Here is a 25,669-nt window from a genome sequence, read left to right on the forward strand (position 1 = left end):
TAAGAACAGGGGCCCAAGCTAGTGAAACAAAAACATGTTTCTGAATGTCACACACAGTCCTTCGTGTTGGAGGTGAGTGAAATTCCTCACTGGCCTCAAACTATGGGCAGGAATTTAGGTGGTTCCATACCCACCTAAAGGACATGGCAAAACCGATGAGATCAAGCAGCCACTTAATCACGTCCAGCATCGTACTAGACTGAGAGGCAAAGGCCTTATTCAGCATCAGTGAAAAGCCTACAACAAATTTCAGTAGGATCACTTCAGGGCCTAATCACTACCATTTGAAAAATAAATGTATGCTTAATATATCCAAAAACATTCTTACTCATAAAATGTTGTCCATCCTGTTTCATCACTCTTCGTTGCTAAGAGACCACTGTTCCCGTTATAAGTCATTAATCCAATTTCCAGGGTCTGCGTTGAAACTAGCTTGAGTCCACCATTAGTGCCAACAGCCAGCGTGACAATCTGATTATCTGGCATCAGTAAGTGGCGGGGCATTCCACTGGCATCCCGACGGACCTTCAAGGAGTTGCCATTGCTGTCCATCACCTCCGTGACATCGTTATCGCTGCTATAGGTGAAATTGTACAAGTACTCCCCGGTAACAAGGCTGAGAGTGTACTGGTGAATCCCGTCAGCATTGAAGACATACAGCTCCTGTTCTCCTGGAGATGCAGCTTCATATTGGTTAAAAGAATTAAGAATGGGCCTGTTTTTACTGACAGCCCTAATGCGGATATTTCCAAGATCAGCTATGTAGATGGTACCATCTGGGGCCACAGCTAAGGAAGATGGTGAATTTAAGATGGCATCAGTGGCATACCCATCATCCCCAGAATAGCAATTACAGTTGACATCATTTTTGCAATCACAGTCTGAAGCTGCCCCTGCAAGAAGGCATATTTCTCCATTGGTAGTTACCTGGCGTAGCCGATTAATTTTTTTTTCATCTGTCTCACTGATGTAAAGAACTCCTGTGTGTGAGATGGCAATGGCACTGGCTGATTCAAGTGCAGAATGAATAGCCAGTTTGCTAAGAGAGTAGTCTATACCAGGAACCTGGCAGTGCATGGGGCGTCCAGCAATAATGCTAACTTGATGGTTTTCTGTGATCCGTAAAATAACATTGTTCTCTAGGACATAAAGTGAGTTGTCCATGGGATTGACAGCGAGATCAGTAGGCCACTCCAGCCGTACCTATGAGTTGCACAAATTATTACTGTAAAACTCGTAACTGAAAAGTACACTTCTAGTGTTTAAAATTCCATGTGTAACAACAGCAAATTAGTGAGGGGTTTATCAGCGTAAATCATGAAACTAAGTCATGAACTGCAGCTACTTCAAACAATTATTATTTTCTTTTTCGGAAATAGTAAAGCTATGTGCAGTGGTAACTTCTGCTAATTGTGTTTCTGTGCAAAGAATGAATGCTACATTGTGAAAGCTCTACAATAATTACAGAAAAACAGGCAATTAAGACAATAACTCCCATTATCTCAACCTTATTTCTCTATAGTTGCATAAATAACCTGTGTTAACCACAGTAAAAAGATGGTTCACTCATTTCAGTAATGAATCAAATATGCTATCATCTTGTGATGCCTAATGTATTTCTTAAGTGGCCAAGCAGTCATCCAAAATAGATGCCCATCTCTTCTAATGCTGACAGGAAAAAAAGCAGCAAGAGTCTACCTGGCTGACATCCATGCTGGAATCGCAGCTTAGAGGTCGAACGGCAGTTAGGTCATTGGAGCCCAGCAGAGTCGATATAATTCCATTCTGATCCACTTTTCGAATCATTGTGGCATCAACAAAATACATGAGTCCATACTTATCCACTGCGATTCCTGCAAGTATGAAAAACAGTCCTCAGCAAAGCTCCTAGCTTCAAGGTAGGCTTAATCTCATTAACAAGTTTACAAGATGGTAAAGTTTGTTCACTTCTCCTGCCTTCCAACGTGTACCTTTGGCTTCTGAGCCTGGTTCTGGAACCCTCCAAGTAGCTGTACTTCTGCTGAAGAAATGGCACAAGGCACGTTTATCCTTTGGGGCTTTAAGGACCAAACAAATCCCCAAAACATACCAAGTTGTCAGCAGAATGCATCAACTTATTTCTAAATTTAAATTCTGTATGAAATATCACATAGACGCAATAAAAAAAAATAATCTCAGAAATGTGAGGTACTGTTAGAATTCTTTTAGAATTGGTTCAAAAGTTTCGAAAAAATAATAAGACATTACATTCTTCCAGGATGTTTTTAAATTCTTTGACCTGCTACAATAAAGAATACGGGCAGAATATCTGGTGCTTTTAAATGACCAGGGTTTCAAACCTAGTAGGGAAAAAAAAAAAGGTTCAATGCCTTTCACTTTGCACATCCTCAAAGAGGAAAGGAATAGAAAACAAAAGGAGGAACAGAAGGATACTGCTGCCTGTCATGAAGGAGGGCAGGCTTTTTCTCACTTGACTTGCCTGCTTTAATTTGGTGCACTGTGTTGTCTGTCCATTTCTTGGGCTAAAATAAAATATTCATCTAAAAATTTTGCCTTAAAGTGGTTGCAGTACTCATCCCATTGCCCAGTCAAAGATACAGCTTTATCTTCTCAACTTCAATGAAGAGGCTTATCTTAAAGCATGCAAGCTGTGCTGTCCCACAAACATACTTTGTACCTATAAACTGAAACTATTACCTATACAAAGAAACAGAACCTCTCATTTTTATTCACTTTTACTATTATCTAGTTACCTTCAACCAGTGTAAGAAAACACAAAGATGTTTCAAACATCTGGCAATACACCTGAGTAATTCATATTTACAATTAAGATGAAAAAAAAAATCTTAAAAAGCAATACATTCCCAAATCTCTATGTAACTTTTTTTTTTGTTGCTAAAAATTAGGAACTCGAAAGGGCAAAAATTCTTCCCCTCCCCCCCCTCCCCTTTGAAGAAAAAGGGAACACATAAAATAAAAGCTAAGAAAAATACCACAGGAGGAAGATTTTCTTCCAAAATGCTATATTACAAACTGTATTTTCTTTCCCAGTTTACATGTTTGCTTCTTGGAATGAGCGTTACCCTGCTAATTTGTGTTCTGTTCTCCTTTTGCAGCATTCAGTGTTGGGGTAATAAAGTTTGCTTTAACTAAACAAAGCACGAACACTTGCCAATCCACTGTAATTAAAGCACGGAATAAAAATTACCAAGCAAGTAGTGATTTAATTGCCAGATAATTATTTCCACATCCAGCCTAGCCTCACACAGTCATTTTCTCTGGCTTCTTTTACTACGTTACCTCGAGGGCTCATTAGGGTTGCGTCCACTGCTTTCCCTCCATCTCCACATCTGGCTTCATCAAAGGGCAGGCATTGCTCTCCGGTCCCTGCTACCACTTCCGAATTACCAGCTAGGTCTTTTGTGCCAGTGAGGGATTTGACTCTGTATATCCGTCGACTGTTGGTGTCGGATACATATAGTGAGCCCGAAACAGGATCCACGGCCAGATAGTATTTATGAGCGGGATTGTTGCTTTAGAGAAAAAGAAAGCATAGAACAGAATCAGCTGAGCAGTCTAAAAACTTCACAGGCTTTCAGAGCTTAGATATTCATCAGACACACAGAGATCTGGAAAGAAAGTCTGACACCTTCCATACGGAGGTGGGATCTGAATAAGTACTGTTTGAGGATTTAATTTGATTAGGAACTGGTCAGTGTTTCAGCAGGATTGTCATTCCAAATCTCATTCTCCTTGCTATACCAAACATTGCATAATAGATCCCAATAAGCCAAAGCCACACAGCAGACTTTCCTCTTCAGCTCTTTTAGCCCTTTTGATGTATGCCAGGTCAATTCTCTTTGGCTTATGTCTGACTGTTAACATCCCCACCCCGTGTTTTTTTTTTTTTTTTTTAATAACTTCCCTTGAAAGGAGAAGTCACAGAAATAAGATCAAAGAATCAGCTTCTGAGTTACTTATATTATGCCACAAGATTTGTGAGGTCTTGCATAAATAGAAGGCAGAAGCATAACAAATTTATTCCTAAAGCAAATTCGTTCTTATTCATTCTTATCAAGAATCTCATTTATGGTAGATGAAGATGGTTATGTAACTACAACCAGAGAGAGACCCCAAGTGTCTGACTTTAACTCCAAACCTTCTGTTACTGACAAACTTGTCTTCAGTTTGAGATTACGACGTGTGCTTATATGGAAAGCTACTTCTCTTACGAAATATATGTTTTTTGACAGCTTGTCACATTTTGGAACTACTTTAGCAAATCATCTGCAAATTGAGAAATGTCAATCTTGGCAATATATATACATTCATATACACAGAACTGCAGCGCAGAAATATTTTCAAAATCTTGCCTGGCTAGTTTAACTCAATTTAGTTGGAATTTAAGCATGATCTGCATTTTCCAGCCTTTGGAGCCTATGGGTGAGCATAAATAAGGTCAATGGTGGTTTCAAAACATAGAAGACAAATGAAGACAGGAAGAAAAAAAATGAAGGTTACTTACCAGTAACCAGAGAGATTTGCCTCCAAATATCCACACTCCTAGTTTCAAGTGGCAAAAGTGCCCATCTCCAAGAGTGAGGATACGCAGAGATAAGTTATGATGGACATAAGCCATTTCTTGATCAGATTCACTGGAAGTACAGTAAGGGCACTTTCGGCAGATGGATTATCAGCAGCACAAAGACAACTGCATTTATGTGGTCAAGACCAGATTTGGAGGAATGAGGAGGTGCAAAAATATCACTTTCTACAGTTATCTTCCTCTATGCCAGTCTTTGGCATACTATTATTTTTAGGTCAATAAGAGTTTGTTCTACAACTGTAGAAAGTAGCAAGGAGATCGGTTTGATTGAAATTAAATAGGCAGAGGTAATACCATCTGCTGAAGTCTAGGAGTGTAGAAATTAGAGATGAAAAAATACAATAAACAAAAAAAATACTTGGCAGTTTTATTTCATGCATGAATCTCAAGTACTTTATAAAGATGGGTATTATACCCATTTTACAGAGGAGGAAACTGAGGCACAGAGAGGTTAAGTGGTGTAGACAAGGTTATACAGGGAGACTAGTGACATTCTTGAGATCAGAGCACAATTTCTTTATTCCCCAAGTTCCTCTCCTCACCCTCAGCAGCAGACAGACTACTCTTTTCGCATTCCTTCTCATCCCTCCAAAACAAAGCTTAATCTTCTCTGCCATATATAAAAAATATTTCTTTCCACTTCTTCAGTCTCTGAAGTCTCTGAGCCATACAAACACCTGCACATTATTCATTGTATTGAATTTCTGCTCTCTCTTTTTCCACTATGCTTTGCCCTTAACACTTGAGAACACAACTTCACTGTGACAGTAGTGCTGTGCCATGCTCCACTTTGCAAACACCCAGATTTACATCAGGGCTTTCCAACAGCAGCAGACCAGCCAACACACCTACATGCTGCTGCTTGCTGTGTCGCTGCTGTGATGCCTTGCCGAGTGCTTTTAACCTGGCTCTTCTGGAACATGTGGAGCCCCACTTTGGGGGATCAGGACAAATTGAGGCAGCTACAAGCTGGAGCACAGACGTACTGCTGGCTCGGTGGTCTGGGCTGCTCTGAACAGAGCCTGTGGGAGCTGCTCTACCGCCGCTGCAGGTCCAGCACAGCCTGACACAGGGCGGCAGCCACCCTGCGAGACTGGAAAGGTCTCTGGGGTTTTCAGATGTGATTTGCCAGCCTGCACCTGCCTTCCTAAGCGAGTGTGCCCCTACTTCCCTTCAGCCTGCAGCTAGCCTTAGCTAAGTCCCGCTGTTGCAGCATGGAACAAGGTATGAATCAGGGTAAAGAACAACGGTAGAACACGCACTTATCTCCCTGTTCTCTCATGCAGTCCTGCATGTGTCCATGGAGCTCACCCTGTCTTTCTCCCTGCAGTCTCCCTCAGGGCAGTCTTGCCAGGGTGTGGGTCATTAGCTTCTGTTCCCCATCAGGGGAGCAACTCGCTGGAGCTGCTGACCTGTTATATTTACTTCTGCTCTTGAGCTCTGTAAGGGAACAGATGGAGGAAGACTCTCCACAAAAAATATCTGAGGGACTTTGGCACAAGGACAACTAGTGGAAGGCAACGTGCATTCACTGCCTCCAAAAACACCTAAGAGTTTCTTACCTCAAATAGTGAGATGTGTTTTATAAATGAATAGTAAATAGTTCTCCAACTGGCATCTGAAAAACTAAAGATCTTCTCTTTTCTCTGTGCCATGTAATCCTTTATTTGAATTACAGGAAATGAAGGAATGTACGTTGCTTTAAAAGATTCTCCATAACACTGATATTGCTCAGAGGCCTCTGCCAATAATGCCTCTTCCGCTAACCTCCCTGGTGAGGGCAGCAGCTGCCACCTGCAACCTTACTCTGGTCTGCTAGGAAGGCTGGTGCCTGACAGCAAGTGCAGGCAGCACCAGCTTGTGCTTGCTATTCTTCTCATACATGCATCAACAGTGTTAACAATAGCTTTTCTTGAAATATAACCAAAAAAGAGAAGCTGCCCAGAGCAAATCTCTAAGCACCCGAAAAATTAACTACGCTTATAATTGCAAATAAGGAGCCTCCAGCATCACCAGTAACAATTAGCAAATTGTGAATGAATTCATATAGGTAAGAAAATCCAGTGGAGTTACACTTCATATACCAAAATATATTATGAACAGGAAATTATATTGTTTACTCCAGACTGGCTTTTGCATCTAACTTATATGGCAGAAATGAAAGAGGTCATGGACAGAACAGTATGTAAGAGCTTATAGCAGCTCTCCTTGTTCTTGCACTTGATCTTCTGCAGGGTGAACAACCCTTTCCACCTGGCAAGGTATGACATGGAGGAAGGTACAAGTGTTTCCTATGCTGCTCGCATCCAGAAAGCCTAGTGCTAAGAGGAAAACCCTTTTCTCCTAACATCCAGAAAGGTTACACCTCCCTTATGAACCTTACAGTGATTCCATCTAGTGGTTGCACACAACCAGCCCCATAGGCTGTGAAATGCATTCAATGACAGAAAATAGAAACTAACTTATAAAAAAAAAGGACAGAGGGTTCAGAAAAATCTCTAACGACTGGAAAATGCATTTTTGACCTATTTCCAGTTGTTAGTGTTTTTGTGAACCTCTCTGGCATTCGTAAAACTGCTGTTGTAGTTTACCTCAATCACTTAGACCAATTACAGACGACAGTGAGAACTGTTTATATAGAAGTTAGCTTGGGGTTCATTATATTTGCATTCTACTAGAAAATTCTAATTACCGTCAGAACTTATTTGGTTGCTTTTTGACTACATTTCATAATTGCTAACGCTTATCATATTCATAACACACAATTAGCACATAAAATGTTTCTATATATGGTACATGAAGAACATAACGGTACACAAGAAGCACAACACAAAAAGCAAACACAATGAAGCAAACAAACCATATCAAATTATATGGGAAAGAGCTCGTGTCTTACCTATGTTTAAACTCTTTATTTCTTTATAGAAGGGGAACAGAAGGAAAAAGAACAAACAGTTAGCTGAAGAATAGATGGTAAAGCAAACATAGTATTTGTTTTATTTTACAAAAGGACACAGGAGAAGATATCTCTTTTCAGCACTAGCCTTAGCTTGGTTTATGGATGAAGAACGACTGAGAGTGATCCACTTGCACCTAGTTCCCTAGTATGACACCCCTTCCCTCAACCCCCACCCCCCTGTACGCTGCAGGAGGCTTTCTGGACCACTGAGAGAGTTTTCACATGGAAATATACGTAGCTTCTGGGCTCGGAGGGAGAGAAACTGGCAGTTTTCTGAATACAGAAGTGAGAGTGGGGAAGCACTGGGATTAGGATATTCTCAGACAGCTCGTTGAAACCTCTTTAATCAAAATATTTTTCCAACAGGCTATTTCTAAACAAATTTCTATTATGCAGTTTATTTTCTTCTCCCCCAGACACTAAAATAACTGCTTAAGGCAAGTTTGGCTGCTACTTGGTAGCATTTTTTGTAGATTCTAGTTAAGCCAATTAAAACAAATGTTAGGGTAAAGAAAAAAATACCTTTTAAGTGTGCAGCAAGATACTGTGCAATGGGAGATGTGTAGCATTAATTGATACCTAGTTTTCTGTCTAGACACAAGCCGAAAGAAAAGCATCCTCTACTTCCCAGAAGTAAATGAATACATTCTCCACACTACAGGGCTTCACTGTGTTTTTCTTTATAGGAATATAAATTGAATAAAACAGTGAGGTGCAGAACTCAGTGCACAGCCCCAAACTTGCAATACCAACGTTAAGTGTGACATGCAGCACTTCTGAGCCAAAATTTCTACTAGCCATTCAGATCAAGTAAAGGAAAGGACAGTGCAAAGGAAATATGCACGCTGGCTTATTCTGACTTATAAAGATTTATATTGGCTTATGTAAAACCCAAATTATACCCATTGTTAAATCTAAACAAAGTGATACATTTAGTCTGTAATAGTTATGGAAACACTATTTGCATATTATATGAGCTATTTGATAGTAGCTGAAGACTCATTCTCATTCATACTTAAATGGTTAAGAGTTTGAAGATTTAAATCATTTAAGTCATACGTATTTTGAAGTGACCACTGAATCACAATTACTTCTATAAGTGACGTTTGCTGCAATGAGCCCTAATTCCCTTTGGAGAACAGGGTATGGAAAAGATCATTGGAAATCCTAATAAACTGGGTGTCAAGTCATTTGCCGCTGTCCAACAGTACTCAAAACACAATGGTTTCATTGTTCATTGCTAATAGTCATAGCAGAAGCTAAAGAAACTACTCTATGGAAAACAGATTTTCATAAAAGAAAAGAGAACATGGACAAGAGCAGAAACAGAAGATAGGCTTCTTAATCTTTACTGCTGTCCTTTCCGCTCACACACTCTGAAAAGTCTGAGTTGTTTTTTGCATAGGCAGAAAGCAAAATTCTCAGACTAGTAATGTCATAAAGCTGAAGATAACATTTTCAAGTATCTGATGTATTACAAAACTTTGTCAGTGACTGGCATTTGGAAGTGAGATGGATATAAATGCCTTTTAATTATCCTAGTTTGGAAATGTTTCTCTTCACCTATATAGCAGTAGTCCTATTTACTAGAAAGCTAGACAGATCTGAATTAGTTGGAAAAAAAAACACATTGGCATATTCTGTGTAATGCAGAGTTATAGCGTATACTGATATAAATGTTTATAGCAAGTCATACAGCCGTACCGGCTACCTTCTGTGGTCTATACTGAGCTGCCAGCAGAAAACACTGGATGATTTTGACTTTTTTTTTAAAACCTCTGGATAATGAGGCAGCCTGATGGATAGGTGCCAGAGAGGGATCTCCGAGTAGAACTGGCCCGAATCTGATCTCTTTTCTCTTAATATAAATTGGAATTCACAACAGTGACATCAACAGAATGACATGAATGGAAGAGAGGTGTGAAATAGAGCTAGGCCTCCCATTCTTTAACAGCCCAATCATTTTGCATTTTCCCCCACTAATTAAAAACTCAAAGTACAGTAGAAGCAGAGGAATTGGTTACTGGTCATATCATTAAAAAAAAAAAAAAAAAAAAGACTAATGACCTGAATTCACTCAACGTGTTTTGCAGCTACATCCAGTTTACAAGAACACTATTCTTTTGCCTGAGTGGGCTGCAGAAGTATCAGAAGACAGCCAGTGCAAGATGTTTTTCCTTATTTTTCTGCCAAATAATCAATAGTGTAGTAACAATAAAAAACAGTTACATGAGTTATGGTTTGAAGCAATAGCTCTTGCCTCTCCTAGAGGAATGAAAAAAGGAGATGAAACAGAAATGGGTGAAGTGGTACACTCTACACTCATGCCCTCCCTATTAAGTGACCAAATCTTAATGTTTTTTGGGGGAATAGAGATATGACCTTGGAAATAGTTCTGATATTACAAAGTGACTCTGTATGTCAATCTTTACTGCACTTGCCAATCTACAGAAATAAGCTTACAAGAAGGGAAGAAAGTGGGAAAGTGCTTCTCTACATCATTGATATGAAAACCTCCCTTCTAATTTCCCAAGACTTCTTTGTTTATCACTGTGGCTCAATACCTTAGGGCAGTCAGTTCTGTAGTTATCAAACAGAACTAAATGATGTACAGTAATGAAGGGAGATCGTATCAAATGATAACCACCAGGAAAGAACAAGATGGTGTGTACTACTGTACTTTTTTGAAGTTAGTTTGTACTCTTTAGTCCTTCTCTATATGCATTAGCTCTAACTCTAGTCTGATTAGCTACAGACTTTGAACTATGCATTTCTGTGCCCCATTTCTCCACTGGAATTTAAATAGGTTGAAAGTGACAATGTTTTACAAAATTATAAAAATAATGGTAAAGGCTGATTTAAGCACAGGCTGCAGAATTGAAGTGCTAAGATTAACGTCTTACCTCAGCTCCAATATACTAGTAACATTCTTGGATGGGAAGATACGCCGAATATAGTTAAAATCTCCAACAAAGAGACTTCCATCAATTCCCACTGCCAGTGCGACAGGGGCCAAAAGCTTATTTCCTTCTGCAAGACCATTGCAGCTAGGACAGGATATGCTTCTTCGGCGCCCATTCCCCATAATGCTGGTTATCACAGCTGGCTGTTGAGTTAGAAACTGATTTTCTCCATTGCCTTTGTGCAATATACCTAATAACAGACAGGAGGAGAAGTGGTTATTACAGTCATTTGTTACAGGTGACTTCAGGTAGTTCTCCTTTCAACAGCTGCTGTTAAGGACTAAACAGTGAAATGACTTCAGCACCGGTTCTCTAACACTGCAAAAACAGTGAAATAGGTTTGCAGTAGAAAACAATAAAGGTGTAATGAGGATTCTCTGTTAAAGCACACACACATAAACAACTACAAACACAAACCCAAACTTAAACCCACGGTGCTTTGGTATTCAAAAATACCATCAGACATCCTTCCAGCCTGGCACAATTATTAGACTGTCTTAATAACTGGGAAGTGAGGAAGGAAATAGCAGAGAGGAAGTCACAGAATCACAGAATCATCTAGGTTGGAAGAGACCTCGAAAATCACCCAGTCCAACCTCTGACCTAACACTAACAAGTCCTCCACTAAACCATATCACTAAGCTCTACATCTAAACATCTCTTAAAGACCTCCAGGGATGGTGACTCAACCCCTTCCCTGGGCAGCCCATTCCAATCCTAACAACCCTTTCAGTAAAGAAGTTCTTCCTAATATCCAACCTAAACCTCCCCTGGCGCAACTTTAGCCCATTCCCCCTTGTCCTGTCACCAGGCACGTGGGAGAATAGAGCAACCCCCACCTTGCTACAGCCTCCTTTAAGGTACCTGTAGAGAGCGATAAGGTCTCCCCTGAGCCTCCTCTTCTCCAGGCTGAACAATCCCAGCTCCCTCAGCCGCTCCTCGTAAGACTTGTTCTCCAGACCCCTCACCAGCCTCGTTGCCCTTCTTTGGACTCTCTTGGGCACCTCGACGTCCTTCTTGTAGCGAGGGGCCCAAAACTGAACACAGTACTCGAGGTGCGGCCTCACCAGAGCTGAGTACAGGGGGACAATCACTTCCCTAGACCTACTGGCCACACTGCTTCTTATACAAGCCAGGATGCTGTTGGCCTTCTTGGCCACCTGAGCACACTGCTGGCTCATATTCAGCCGACTATCAACCAATACTCCCAGGTCCTTCTCTGCCAGGCAGCTTTCTAACCACTCATCTCCCAGCCTGTAGCGCTGCTTGGGGTTGTTGCGCCCCAGATGCAGGACCCGGCACTTGGCCTTGTTGAACTTCGTACAGTTGACCTCAGCCCATCGGTCCAGCCTATCCAGATCCTCCTGCAGAGCCTTCCTACCCTCGAGCAAATCGACACACGCACCTAACTTGGTGTCGCCTGCAAACTTACTGAGGGTGCACTCGATCCCCTCATCCAGATCATCGATAAAGATATTGAAGAGGACTGGCCCCAGCACTGAGCCCTGGGGGACTCCACTAGTGACCGGCCTCCAACTGGATTTGACTCCATTCACCACGACTCTTTGGGCCTGGCTATCAAGCCAGTTTTTAACCCAACAAAGCGTACACCAGTCCAAGCCACGAGTAGCCAGTTTTTTGAGGAGAATATTGTGGGAAACGGTGTCAAAAGCCTTACTGAAGTCAAGGTAGACCACATCCACAGCCTTTCCCTCATCCACTAAGCGTGTCACTTTGTCATAGAAGGAGATCAGGTTTGTCAAGCAGGACCTGCCCTTCATAAACCCATGCTGACTGGGCCTGATTGCCTGCTTACCCTGCAAGTGCCACGTGATGACACTCAAGATAATCTGCTCCATGAGCTTCCCTGGCACTGAGGTCAAACTAACAGGCCTATAGTTCCCCGGGTATACCCTCCGACCCTTCTTGTAGATGGGCATCACATTTGCTAGCCGCCAGTCGACTGGGACCTCCCCTGATAGCCAGGACTGCCGATAAATGATGGAAAGCGGCTTGGCCAGCTCCTCCGCCAGTTCTCTCAGTACCCTCGGGTGAATCCCATCCGGCCCCATCGACTTGCGTACATCCAAGTGCTGTAGCAGGTCGCCAGCCATTTCCTCGTGGATAGTGAGGGCCACATCCTGCTCCCCAACCCTTTCCACCAACTCAGGGTACTGGGTATCCAGAGAACAACTGGTCTTGCTGCTAACGACTGAGGCAAAGAAGGCATTAAGCACCTCAGCCTTTTCCTCATCCCTTGTAACTAAGTTTCCCCCCGCATCCAGTTAAGGATGGAGATTCTCCTTAGTCCTCCTTTTGGTGTTGATGTATTTATAAAAACATTTTTTGTTATCTTTAACAGCAGTAGCCAGATTGAGCTCCAGATGAGCTTTGGCCCTTCTAATTTTGTCCCTGCACAGCCTCGCAACAGCCTTATAGTCCTCTTGAGTGGCCTGCCCTCTTTTCCAAAGATTATAAACCCTCTTTTTTCTCCTAAGCTCGAACCACAACTCTCTGTTCAGCCAGGTCGGTCTTCTTCCACGCCGGCTCGTCTTTGGGCACGTGGCTACAGACCACTCCTGAGCCATTAAGATTTCCTTCTTGAAGAGTGCCCAGCCTTCCTGGACTCCTCTGCCCTTCAGAACCGCCTCCCAAGGGACTCTACCAACCAGTGCCCTGAACAGCTCAGAGTCTGCCCTCCGGAAGTCCAAGACAGCAGTTTTACTGGTCCCCCTCCTGACTTCGCCAAGAATAGAGAACTCCACCATTTCGTGGCCACTCTGCCCAAGACAGCTCCCGACCACCACATCTCCCACCAGTCCTTCTCTGTTTGTGAACAGAAGGTCCAGCGGGGCACCTCCCCTGGTAGGGTCACTAACCAGCTGCGTCAGGAAGCTATCTTTCACGCTCTCCAGAAACCTCCTAGACTGCTTTCTCTGGGCTGTGTTGTGCTTCCAGGATATGTCTGGGAAGTTGAAGTCCCCCACGAGAACAAGAGCTGACAATTTTGCAACTTCCGCCAGCTGCCTGTAGAATTCCTTATCAGTCTCCTCATCCTGGTTCGGCGGTCTATAACAGACCCCCACCAGGATGCTTGCCTTGTTGGCCTTCCCACTGAACCTAACCCACAGAGACTCAACCTTATCATGTCCCAGCCTCAAGTTCCACAACATCAAAACACTCTAATGTAGAGCCACACCACCACCCCTTCCGTGCTGCCTGTCCCTTCTGAAGAGCCTATAGCCAGACATTGCAGCACTCCAGTCATGAGAGTGGTCCCACCACATTTCCGTGATGGCAACCAAGTCATAGCCTGTCTGCTGCACGATGTCTTCCTTATAAGTGTTCCTTATTAGTGCACCCAGATCCATTGAATCCAATTTCTTATGTTACATTTTGTTTAGAATTTTGTTCCAACCTCACTTTTCTCTTTCCTGCTCCCAGTCTTTCTCATTTTCTTCATGACACAAATGGAGATGCCAAAAAAGGGGACAGTGCAGAAAAGGAAAAGATAGGAGAAAGAAAGATGAAACTCCTAAAAGGGCTGCTCTGGATTGCTGATGAAAGACAAGAGGGGAACTAGTGTTAAGGACCTTTATTAGATTTCAAGAAATGCATTTAAGATGGGTTCTCTCTTTTAAACATACTCGTTCTAAAAGTAGATACCTGTTCTAAGAAAGGAGTGGATTCTCTGACAGAGTGACCAATTTCAACACCATCAAAGGTTGCAGAAATCTGGTCAGAAACTTTTAGCCACATGCTCTCTTGGAAATATAGTTGCATGGCTCTAATGTAAAGCAACTGGCTCCCCAGGGACAAGTACAGTTGCCATCACTGATGACAGCAAAAATATCAGGCTCTATCCAAATGGCCATCTCAGCAGTGTTTGATTTTCTGCACAGCACTTGAAGTGTGTTCAAATAGCTTGATCTTGCCTATTCTGAACATTACTTTTGATTTCTTGAGTGACAGTACATTCTGCAATTGTTAATGCAAGAAAGAGCGGGAAGGCTATAGAAAACACTTTATAGGAATTAAATGAAATATATGCTAAGCATTCAATTCCTTGGGAGTCTCTGGATAACATGTGAAGACCAAGAATATTCAGTTTAGGGTACTTAAAGAGAAGTGAGGAAAAACCAAGCAGGTGACACAAGGAAAAGACAAACAAGAATCGGTATCTTGTCACAGTCTCATACTCCTTTTAAACCCTATCTCAAATAAGAAAGGAAAAAGTCAAACAAAAGGAACCAGGAATGGACGTGGTTAAGATCAGATGAACAGGGAAGGAAGACAGGAACTAATTACAAGCAGATAAATGAACAACAGAATAGAGGATAAAGATTTGGACTTTAATAAATTGACGTTTTGTAGGAGGGTAAAAAATCCATTGAAAATCTACAGAAATTTTCTGACAACTGAAACATGTCCCATTCCTTACCAAACTAAAGAAGAAACAAAAAGAGTGAAGACATTTCATTTTTCAAAGGGTAAATATAATGTAAATAAAAAGTGTTCCCAGACAAAACTCCATATAGCACGGAAAACACGTGGAACTAACTCACCACTCTTGACATTAAGTACATGATGCTTATCCAAAGACCATCCTCCTAGATTGGAAGGATCTAGTTCAAATCCTTGCAGCAGTGCTGTCCTCTTCTCCCATAAAATCAGACTGGGGCAAGTCTCATATTCAAAACCCACAGAAACTGAAAAAAATAAAAATAAAATCTAATATACTTGCTGAACAAACACTAAATTAAATGTCCAGGGCACATTCAAATGGTTCAGCATTCCAGTTCCCCTACCCCCTCAAAAAGATGAAGTGATTATATTCCCCTCTTTTCATCTACAATATTAAAGTCAGATCTTTGACTAGACACAAATTTGAAACTTCATTCATATGTACTCTGCAGGGATCTGATCACTTTTCTTTGAATAGCTGGCTTTGGGAAGTGACTGGTTTGGTGAGAGGAGAGTGAGAAACATAATTAAAAAAAGATAATAAAATTCTCCTATCAGATAACAGGACAAGATCAAACTCCTAATTTGCCAGATGTTCACAGCATTTATTATTGTGTTCAGTTTACATGCCATATTTCAAGGAGCAGTGAAAATTTTGTGTGTTTTTAAGCACACACACAGTTAGCATTACTCAGGAAAGCAATATCCAATGCAATAATGTAAGAAAGAGAAGCTGTAGCAAAGAAGATTTTAGAAAAAATATGGAAAAGAACTATGATTTAAGTAAGTTTTTATTTCCACATTGGCACATCTCTAATGCACAGTCTTTAGCATTGTTATATCAAAAAAATTCTGATATTCAAATTAAATCGAAAACTTAAAAATATTGTGATGATCCCACTTTCCTAGCCACTAGAATGAAAATCTATAAATAAGGGAACTAAAAATCTCCGTAAAACTGCTAGACTGAACAGCATTATAAAAACGCTATTTTATTTCACTGTTTTCATTGTATTACACTACAAAAGGCTGGAATAACAGTATGCATGAGACTCCAAATGCACCAAAGAATGTCAGTCAGTTCGGATATGAGATTTATTCGTTAACTGAAAGAATATAAAGACAGTGATGTACCACATTTTGCCTAAGTCCCTGTGGCCAGTTTTTCCAGTTGGCAGGTCTAAAATTTCTAAGTCAGCTACTGATCAGGAAACACGGATATGGTGGTAGACCCTCTGAATGTGATCTTTTAATATGTAAAAGAAACATGCTGCATAGATTCTAGCATAATCTGTGTATGGAAGACAAGAACTGTTTAGTCTACATTTGCTTCTCCATAGAAAATCTTCGCAGTTTTCTTACTAAAAATTGCAAGTGTTTGGAAAGTTTTTGAGCTTGCATATGCTGACTTACCTACAGCATCTGACAACCCATAAACCTTCTGACCATATGCATCTGTTTTGTCCCAGATAAATGTGTAAGCCAAGTTGGGAGATGCCTGAAATGATTTTTGAAATAGATGCCCTTCTACCGCTACCATCAAATGAACTTTGATCAGATTCAGTGGCACAAGTGACTGAGTCATGATGATCTTAAGTAAGGATTTATATCCAGCAGTACGGGAACTCAGGTAGTTGAGCTTTATACTCGAGCCAGGGATCTCAATTTCTTCATGAAGAACCTGAATAGGAAAAAGATCAAACATTTTACATTACCGCTTTTTTATTTTTTAGAATAGTATCTCCGCATATTTTTTATGAACAAATGATTTTCTACTAGTGGTAACGGCTATCCTCAAATCATTGCAGTGATAGAGCTCAGCTCCTGTTTCTGGACAAAAAATTATTTGGTCTCTCTCTCTCTATTTTAAAGGGAGTCCACTGCAAAATCACAAATAAGAACAAGAGTTTTATTGCAAGTTATATGCAAGAGGAATACAAGAAGACATAGCTATAGGAACCTGCAATTTCCACTAACAATTTGTATGAAGTAAACACTGAATAAAGTAGTGAAAATAAGTGAAGTTTTACTTTGTCCTAAATAACATGTAAGAAAGCAGACTGTGACTAGTAGCATACACCAAGCCTCTGCAAAATTCTCTTCAAACACCTAAGCTACCAACTGAAATACACAGATGTACTTGATAAGTTGTATGATAATGAGAAGGTACAAGGTAGTCAAACATAAATGTGTCTGGGTGAGATAAACTTATAGTATCTCCTACAGACTTCATTAGAAAGCTCAATATCTGTCAGAAATAATGGAACCCTACAGAGGTATTTGTTATAACAATTCCAGGGGACAAATGGTGATTGTGGCAAGTGCTTAGGTCAGCCGTAGCATCTGACCACTGATTTTTATATCCTTTTCACTCACGCTACTCTTACCTGGGTTTCTGGTACAATGGGATTTTGGCCAGGAGCATCACTGAAGAAAGTGGAAAGTGGTGATGAAATGATGACTGGATCAGGACGGACAAAGCCACTTAGATCACAGCTGGGAATGGAGTTCTCCTCTGTCTTCATCACTAGTGTATCCATGGCATAGAAGCTATTCCACGGCAACCATACTGTCCTTTCCTGACTCATAAATGGGGCCCGTTCGAAGTGCAAAGTTAGGGATGCTCCACCGTTTGCAACCAAGTCAAACCTAGAAAAACATGGGGTTTATAGGTGATGAGACTGAATAATCCCAGTAATAACATTCCTGGCTAATGGAGTATCATAGCAATATGTGTATTTTAAGTGTCATGCTTCAAATTATTGGTAATGGGATGTGAACCTCTGGCAACTAAACAACTGACTGAAATACAGTCAAGACAAGCAGCAATTTGTAGTCATCTGGACAAATGTTGTTCCTATACGTTATAAAACCTACATTAAAATAATTTTCAGTAAAAGAACAAACCGCCACATTTATTATCACTAGTCACCTTTATACATAGAACCAGCAGAGAAACCAAATTCATACTGAGCTGGACACTGAATTATCCCTTTCCTAATAGATGCTGTCCATCATGAAACAGAATGGGACAGGTGGCAGTAAGAATAGTAATGAAAAGTTTTGCTGTTCCTGTTATACAAATAAGATAAGAATTCCTGTCTCCAGGATAATTGATCTATCATTTTTCAGAGAGATTAGATATTTACTCCCAAATCCCTGTATAATCACAGTAACACTGCGTAGCTCTGCAGGTATTTTGAAATCTGTCCTGAAGGCAAAAAATACTTCTAGGTTGTACTGACAACAGAACTAGTTATCAGTTGTTTCATGTAAATACTGGCAATGTAACAAATTACTCAATGATTTCATTTAGATCTAAATAGAGTTCAGCTCATACATTGCTGTAGCATTAAACCACTGAAATCAACAATGTTATACTTTTATTATAACAGCAGATATGTGGACATGAAATATTCTGTAGTTCAATTGACTCATATTAAGTATTTCAATTCAATAGTTTGCATGAAAGATCAAGAAAAAATGGCAAATGTTTACAATGTATGTGTCATAGATATGCTGTTTTAGTTACCACAGCCAGTAAACTAGATAAACCATGACACATTAATTTTGGGTTTCTGAATTTGTGCACATTTCAAATCAGATAATACAAGGGGAGAAAAAGCTCTTCTTTGCACAGCAGGAAAATGTCTAAATATATTCAATTATAATCTTTTGAATATATTCTACCCTGAAGAAACACAAAATATAGTGGATCTTCAAAAGGAAAGAGAGACAGAAGGGAACTTTTAACAAAATATGTTATTCTAAAATGATACTGTTTTTTTTTTTTTTTTTTTTTTTTTTTTTTTTTCCCCAGCAGCATTACCCTGCCTTGCATTTTAAACTAAAATATTGCTGGTCTCAGCTGGGTATTTCTGTAGACCACAAATGTTTTCATAGATACAGAGCAATTTATTTGAAGGGAGTCTGACTGCTAATGCATTATTATCAGAAGTCAGCCTTTTCATATTCACTTTCATTTAGTATTCAAAATGCCATGTGAAAAAATACTTTTGTGTTTACTTAATAGCTCTTTGCCCTGGGAGGAATGCAATGCATGGTACCACATGGTTCCATTAGATTGCACCATCTGTTAATCAGCAAAGATATTACATAAAAAATGGGTACTCAATGAAACAAGCAAACTCACGTGCCATCCTGACGAGTGATGGTATAGCCGTACTTTGGATACTTGACAAATGACACATTGACCCCAACTAGAGGCGTTCCATCTGTCGTCACCACTTGGCCTCTTATAAGAGACACAAGACTAAAGAAGAAAGATAATTAAAGGTATTGAAGTTAGTTATGAAAACAGTTACAGTGTTTATAAACTGAGTAGCGGAACATTTGTGCCTCATTTACTCTAAATCTGATTTACTTCAAGGTTTATTAGAATACTGAAGATACCATGATATTGCCCAGCTCTCTGTATATACTTAAATCAAGAAAATGCTGTCTATGCAATATGGCCTGTATATATGGAATGGGAGGTAGCATCTTCCCTTGGGCTGGAACGCAAATGTGATTGCCTAATGAGGCTTTGCAGAGGAGAAATTGGAACAGAAAGCTACGTCATGTTCAGCCAAGCCACAACTCTGACCCTGAGGTCCCACTGAAATGATGACTAGCCACTTCTCAAAAAAAAAAAAAAAAAAAAAAAAAAACTGGCTGGGTACAATATGATGTTTCTGGATGCCTAGTATACTTCAAAAACATAGTGTAATGCCATACCTGTTTTATATAACTTATTTTCCAAATTAAGGTGCATGTACCTTTATCTTAGGGAGCACCAGACATTTGTACACTGCGTTGGGTCCTGATTCGTAATCCTTGCCTTTCACTTTGTCAGCAGAAGTGAGAATTTGATTCAAGGCCAGATTGATTCACTGGCAAAATAAACAGGTTTCTTAGCCAACAGGTTACCTACTTTGCTCAAACTAAAGGAGAGTAAGACTATTTATTCCTCTACAGTAAGGCATATTCAGTCGTCTTCTCTTTTGAGAGGGCTTTGCTGCTGGTGAGTGCACAGCAGGCAGAAACAGCCCACCCAACTGCATTCGCAGCCTCCTTGGCACTGGAAGGAGCAAGCCCCAATTCTCCCCGCTCTGCTGCTCTCTGGCACGGTCAGCCTGTTCCTGCTTCTCTCCTCTGCTCTCCCAGCTAGAGAGGGCTCTCCATCTCCTGGCTCCTTTCCCTTCCACCTTCCCTGTATCCTGAGGGAAACTGGTGAGAAAGGGAAGCTGCACAATAAAAGGGAGATGAAAAGGAGAAGCTCTGTGTAGATAGGTTTCCATCTTCAGCGGAAGCATGAAGAAAAGGGAACATGATCCTGAAACATGGGGAAAGTTAAACCTCACTGTAACCCCTAATCTCAGGGACCACTACACTTAGTTTTGCTGTAGCCCTAGGTGAAAAGATTTCTATTTCAGCACTAAGTGCTTCCAGCTCGGTCCACCAACTCTCATGTGTTGCTACAGAGTGAGCCAGAAAATCAAAAGCCCCATTTCTGAACTGCCTTTGCACTGCAGGACAGGAGCTGTCCATGAACCTTAGGAGGCTTCAGGCACATCGACAAACACAGAAACCTGACGAGACGGACACTGAACCCCGATTTCTGGACCCAGTCCAAGCTGTTGGATAAGGGGATTAAACCGGCCTGTGTTTTGCCAAAAACTCACAATATTTAGTTGAATTCTGGGACAGCTTATTTATCCCCTATACATGCATTTCTAAAGCTATTTACATATCGGAGAGTATTCATTTTCATTAGTAATATCAGGGATTGTTTTTAGGACTTTTCTGTTATTTCTGAAATGTTCAAGATGCTGTGATGTACATTTCTAACTGTATTATGCTGGCTGTTTAACAATTATTTCCTCATATTTTTATTCCAAACAAGGGAGAACATTTATGTCAATAAATGAGTTTCATAGAAAAGAAACTTATTCATGAAAATGAGTCATTTGAGTAACCAAAATATTACTTTTCTGTAATGTAACTTTCAATGATTTCTTGACCCTTCAGGCCCAAACTGATTTTTCTGAAATCACCATTTTGTAACACAATATGGAATTTAATAAAAATCCATACCTTTTTGAGAAAATCTATTTGGAAATATATCCGACCAAGATGATTGTCTTGGCATTATTAATTTTCCTTGAATTATTTTATATTTAAAAAAAAAAACAAAACAAAACCCACAAATAGTCGTAGGAAGATAATTACACAAGTTCCTATAGGGGAACAGTGCAGAAAACAGATTTAGAAATAAATCGTCCTATGGCAGAAGACAACTAGTAAGGTTCATGACAACTTTTTCTATCTTCAAGTTCACTATTTCAGGAAATAACTTGAATAAGAAAATTCTCACCAATAAACCTTTTTATTTCTAAAATGAAGAAATACTGAAAGCAATGGATACTAAAATTTGTAGCTAAAATCCAGATTCATATGAAGTACTATTTGACTAGAAGTCAGACACACTGTACCTTCACAACTTAAAGACTAAGGCTAATTTTAAAATGTGATTAATAGGCCATTCAAACAACATGTTAAAATGTGTGAGGTACTTGAGATGAATAAAACAGAACTGCGAAAACCATCACCAAGAACTCTATAAAACTTAATTTTTAATAAATCTAAAATTTCAAATTGCAATTTTCCAAAAGAGCTTCAGCTCTGAAGCACCCAGCTCCAGCTCTGTCTAGATTTGTAATTCTTAGACTGTCTTGAAGACTCGAATCCATATCCACACATATATAGTTTGATTATTTCTGAACAAACTGCTTGGAAGTAAGATGGGTGGTTTTCAGCAGCTGATTTTTTTTTTTTTTTTTTTTTTTTAAGCACTGACTATTAAGAAGTGTATTATAGCATTATTCACATGTACCCTTCTAACTATTAACTAGTGGGCATTTTCCATTGTTGTAGACTGCAGTCCTCATAAATGATAAAGCTCAGAAGCTCTTGCTCAGTGGAAGAAACCTTCTAGGTGTTGCCAGTATGTTAAAATGCTAATAAAACTTAGTGTTGTAAAACAAAGGCAACATTATAAATTGCCCTTAGAGTACCCTGAAATGGAAACGCGTGAAGCACCTGAAAGCAGCATCTCATGTTAAAACATGAGTAAAAGCTCCGGGAGAAATTTTCCTGTACAATGCAACTGCACAAATGCAATGTCAAATTTATAGCCGCTACCTGCTGTTGAAGGGATTTTCTCCTGGAATTATATGAGTGCTGTCCTTCCCCACTAAGAGCTTGATTCGATCATAGAATGACTTCACAGCTGGTGAACCAGAATGGCTCTGTTGTATGATGTCAAGAGGATCACGGGAACCCCGGCACAGCAGGCTGTTTTGACAAGTAGACTGGAGGCAGCAATCTGGGTCTAGGCAGTCAACCAAGCCATCTGAAAGGTAAGAAACATCAAGATTCAGCCAGCTGCACAGTGCTATCAAGCAAAAATATCTAATGGATATCTTAAGGCACTGGGAAAAAATGTGAATGATTTCTCTTCATAACATCTCTACACCACAAAACCAATTGGTAATTGTACCAACAATACAGCAAAGATAAGACTTTCTGAAAGTACACTTGTTAAACTTCATTAATTAAGAAATTAAAATGGAATCTTCAATGGGGAGACCAATCTGCATAGCTAGATGAATCAAAACTACTTTTAACACATATGAAGACAATATCTAGCACCACCTTTTCCTTTGGTATCATCATTCAACTTAACGACATTCTCTTTACGGAATTCTACTCTAATTTAGAAATTAATAATCATTTACTTTAAAATATTATAATCTCTAAGAATTTAGAAACATTCATTCATCCACTATCAAGAAATCATAAAAAGGAGGCATCCAATCTGCAATCTCTTCTTAGTCTGTAAACTTTCAGAGACTCTCCAAGGCACACAAGTCTGATTTGCTGAATACAGGTATGACCTAGGCACATACTGGACACCATACATGAGAAAGAACATTCCAGTAGGTTAGTTGACAGAAGTACATTAGATTGAGATTACAACTCATCTATTTTCAAGTTTTTCAAGTACACAACAGACTGGCACTATGTTACAGAGTGATAATTGGAAGGAAAACAAAACAAAACAGCAAACCACTCTATATGAAGCTTTCTCATTTTACAATTAACCTGAATTTCCAATGGATTGTGTATGTCTGAAATGACTGTTTCTGATTTAAGAACTAAATTGCCATGCTATACTGAGGATGTTTCATTCAGCTCACTACGGACATTTAAGTTAGACAAACAACCTTGTTGTGAGAGCTATACATTTCTTTAAGGTCAGTCGCCTATTCACATTAAGAGCTCCATTCATCTTGAAATCCTTTCCAACACAGAGGTTTTTTTGTTGTTTTTGTTTTTTGTTTTTGGCTACAGTACATTTTCCACCTATTTTATATAATCATCGTGAAGACACCATCAGCTTCAGATTATAACTCAAGCCAGTTTCCCCATCAAGTGCTGAGAACTTTTTCTCAGCATTCTGGTCTTTTCTTGGTCTGCGATACCTCTACATCTCTGAACTTAAAGCTGCCCACTGTTTAGTCCACTCAGTTCTTTTATTCAGACAACTGTCAGTCAAGAGACTCCTATCAACATATTAGTAATAGCAGGAGCAAAACACAGGATATAAATTACTCCCTTTGACAAATTTACATTTAGCTGTTACAGCTGCCTCATATTTTTACTATACCTGTTATTATAGGTGAGCATATGTTATGGCTGTAATGACCTCATCGTGCAGCAGATTATGGGCTGCTGTGACCAAACACTTCTGACGACACCGTGAACTTTCAATTGGCATATCAATCTCTCAGTGTCCTGTCAGTCACGAGAATCACATCTTTATGCTACCAAGCCCCCTTGGATATAGTCTGACATTGCAATCTTCAGTAAATTACCCTGTCACTGCCAATCTTACTGTTATCTCACAAACAATCAAGCAGGCAATCAAACTGCTCTGAACTGCCAGCTAAGGACCCGGGAGGCTAGAAACATTTCCATTCAATATCGGGGAGAAACCTGCGTATAAGTCATTTCATGTAGGAAGGTTTTTATGCAATTATGGGAACTCATACTTGCACTCTTTCATATGCTTAGAGGAATATTTAGGAAAGACAAGCATATACAATAACATAAATATTCTCATGATTTACTTGTTTTGAACATTATCGCTTTTTAAATGCATTGCAACAAGCTTTCTCATGAAGAGTCTCAGAGAGAGTAATCTTCTTCTTACCCTGAAAAACCTTCAGTAATGCCTTTGTTATACAGTCACAGAAAACATGCGTGGTTTCCTCCTGCTGCAGCCCAGGATACCACTGGCCTTCATTGCTGCACGGGCACAGTGCTGGCTCACGTTCAGCCTGGTGTCCACCAGCACCCCAAGTCATTTTCTGCAAAGTTGCTTTCCAACTGGGTGACCCCCAGCAGGTACTGGTGCATGGGCTTGTTCCTCCCCAGGTGCAGGACTTTGCACTTCTGTTGAACTGCGTGAGGTTCCTGTCAGCCCATTTCTTCAGCCATATTGTACCATTAAATATGAAATTTAGCAAACTTGCACAAACACTTAGTTGCATTAGACTCAGTTGATTAAAACAATGGCTAGAAAATAATGTACCTTCCGTTAGAGAAAACTGCCATAAGCATGAATTTTAATTGGAATTCAGGACTTTGTTTTTAATATATATTTCAGAGGTTGTCATCTTCCAGATTTCCTCAGGCACGCTGAATTATTTATACAGTTAATTCAATGACAAAAACTTCACCATCGGCCTCATCAAGATATTTTTGCTTTTCAGAGCATACACATCTGAGTTTGAAGTTAGCAGCACTCTGAGACTCTGTATGCTACAGGAAAGGCAGTGCAGAGGGAGTTAAGATGGTGCTAAACCTCCTCCAACAATTTGAGACCAAAAGAAGTCCTGACTTGGCTTTAACTGAGAAGAAGGAAATGGGAAACTTGGATTTAATTTAAACTGGTAGTACAAGATGACCTCTCCATTGCTGTTCTCAGTTATTCCCAAATCTTTTCAGAAACAAGGTTAGTGTCATGGGATTCCTCCTGAAGACTTCACATCTGCTAACAGAGATGCACCTTTCTTGACCTTCTGTGAACTGTTACATAAAGTTAACCCAAGGCAGAAAGCAAAATTTTAAAAGTATCACATGTAAGAAAAATAATCTACTTGTGCACGCCTATATTTTAAGACGGATTTTGAACACCATTACAAGGTCTAAAAAACACACCGCAGAAACAGTGAGATATATATTATTGCTAATGCATCTAGGAGCTCTCATCATCCATTTTCCTGATCATGTTCAGGTGCTTGAATTCCGAAATCGTGCTATACCTTTCTTTGGAAAGTTGACATTGAGTTACTGGCTTTTTGTTTGTTTTGTTTTCGAACTCCTACAAGTAAATTATTTTTAGTCTCCACTCTTCACCAAATACAGGTTGTACTCCAGGTTCAATGCATGATGCACGTTGGAATGAGCCACCTCTGACCTGACATCCAGCTGCTTGACAGAATGCTTTATTTACACAGCAGAGGACAATTCTGCTTCCACAATAAAACTTCTGAGTACGTGCTCAGTAGAGGGCATCCTTACACTTCACTAGCTTCAGGAGCCAGCAAC

At 40.0% G+C, this 25,669-nt stretch overlaps 1 protein-coding gene across 5 annotated transcripts in view; it reads right to left on the reverse strand.

The window, feature by feature from the left end:
• TENM2 (teneurin transmembrane protein 2) overlaps window positions 1-25,669 on the reverse strand; it is a 1,590,996-nt gene that overhangs the window by 20,570 nt on the left and 1,544,757 nt on the right. For all 5 annotated transcript variants that reach the window (XM_040574031.1, XM_040574032.1, XM_040574033.1 and 2 more), the window contains 10 exons: window positions 22,196-22,406; window positions 19,146-19,265; window positions 17,380-17,641; window positions 16,406-16,673; window positions 15,094-15,237; window positions 10,469-10,718; window positions 7,503-7,523; window positions 3,301-3,533; window positions 1,699-1,853; window positions 329-1,203 (listed from right to left, as the gene is read on the reverse strand). In XM_040574031.1, the coding sequence (XP_040429965.1) occupies window positions 329-1,203; window positions 1,699-1,853; window positions 3,301-3,533; window positions 7,503-7,523; window positions 10,469-10,718; window positions 15,094-15,237; window positions 16,406-16,673; window positions 17,380-17,641; window positions 19,146-19,265; window positions 22,196-22,406 (2,539 nt within the window). The remainder of the gene's footprint in view (window positions 1-328; window positions 1,204-1,698; window positions 1,854-3,300; window positions 3,534-7,502; window positions 7,524-10,468; window positions 10,719-15,093; window positions 15,238-16,405; window positions 16,674-17,379; window positions 17,642-19,145; window positions 19,266-22,195; window positions 22,407-25,669) is intronic.

The sequence above is a fragment of the Cygnus olor genome, chromosome 14 (genome assembly GCF_009769625.2).
Source record: "Cygnus olor isolate bCygOlo1 chromosome 14, bCygOlo1.pri.v2, whole genome shotgun sequence".
Taxonomy (NCBI): Eukaryota; Metazoa; Chordata; class Aves; order Anseriformes; family Anatidae; genus Cygnus; species Cygnus olor.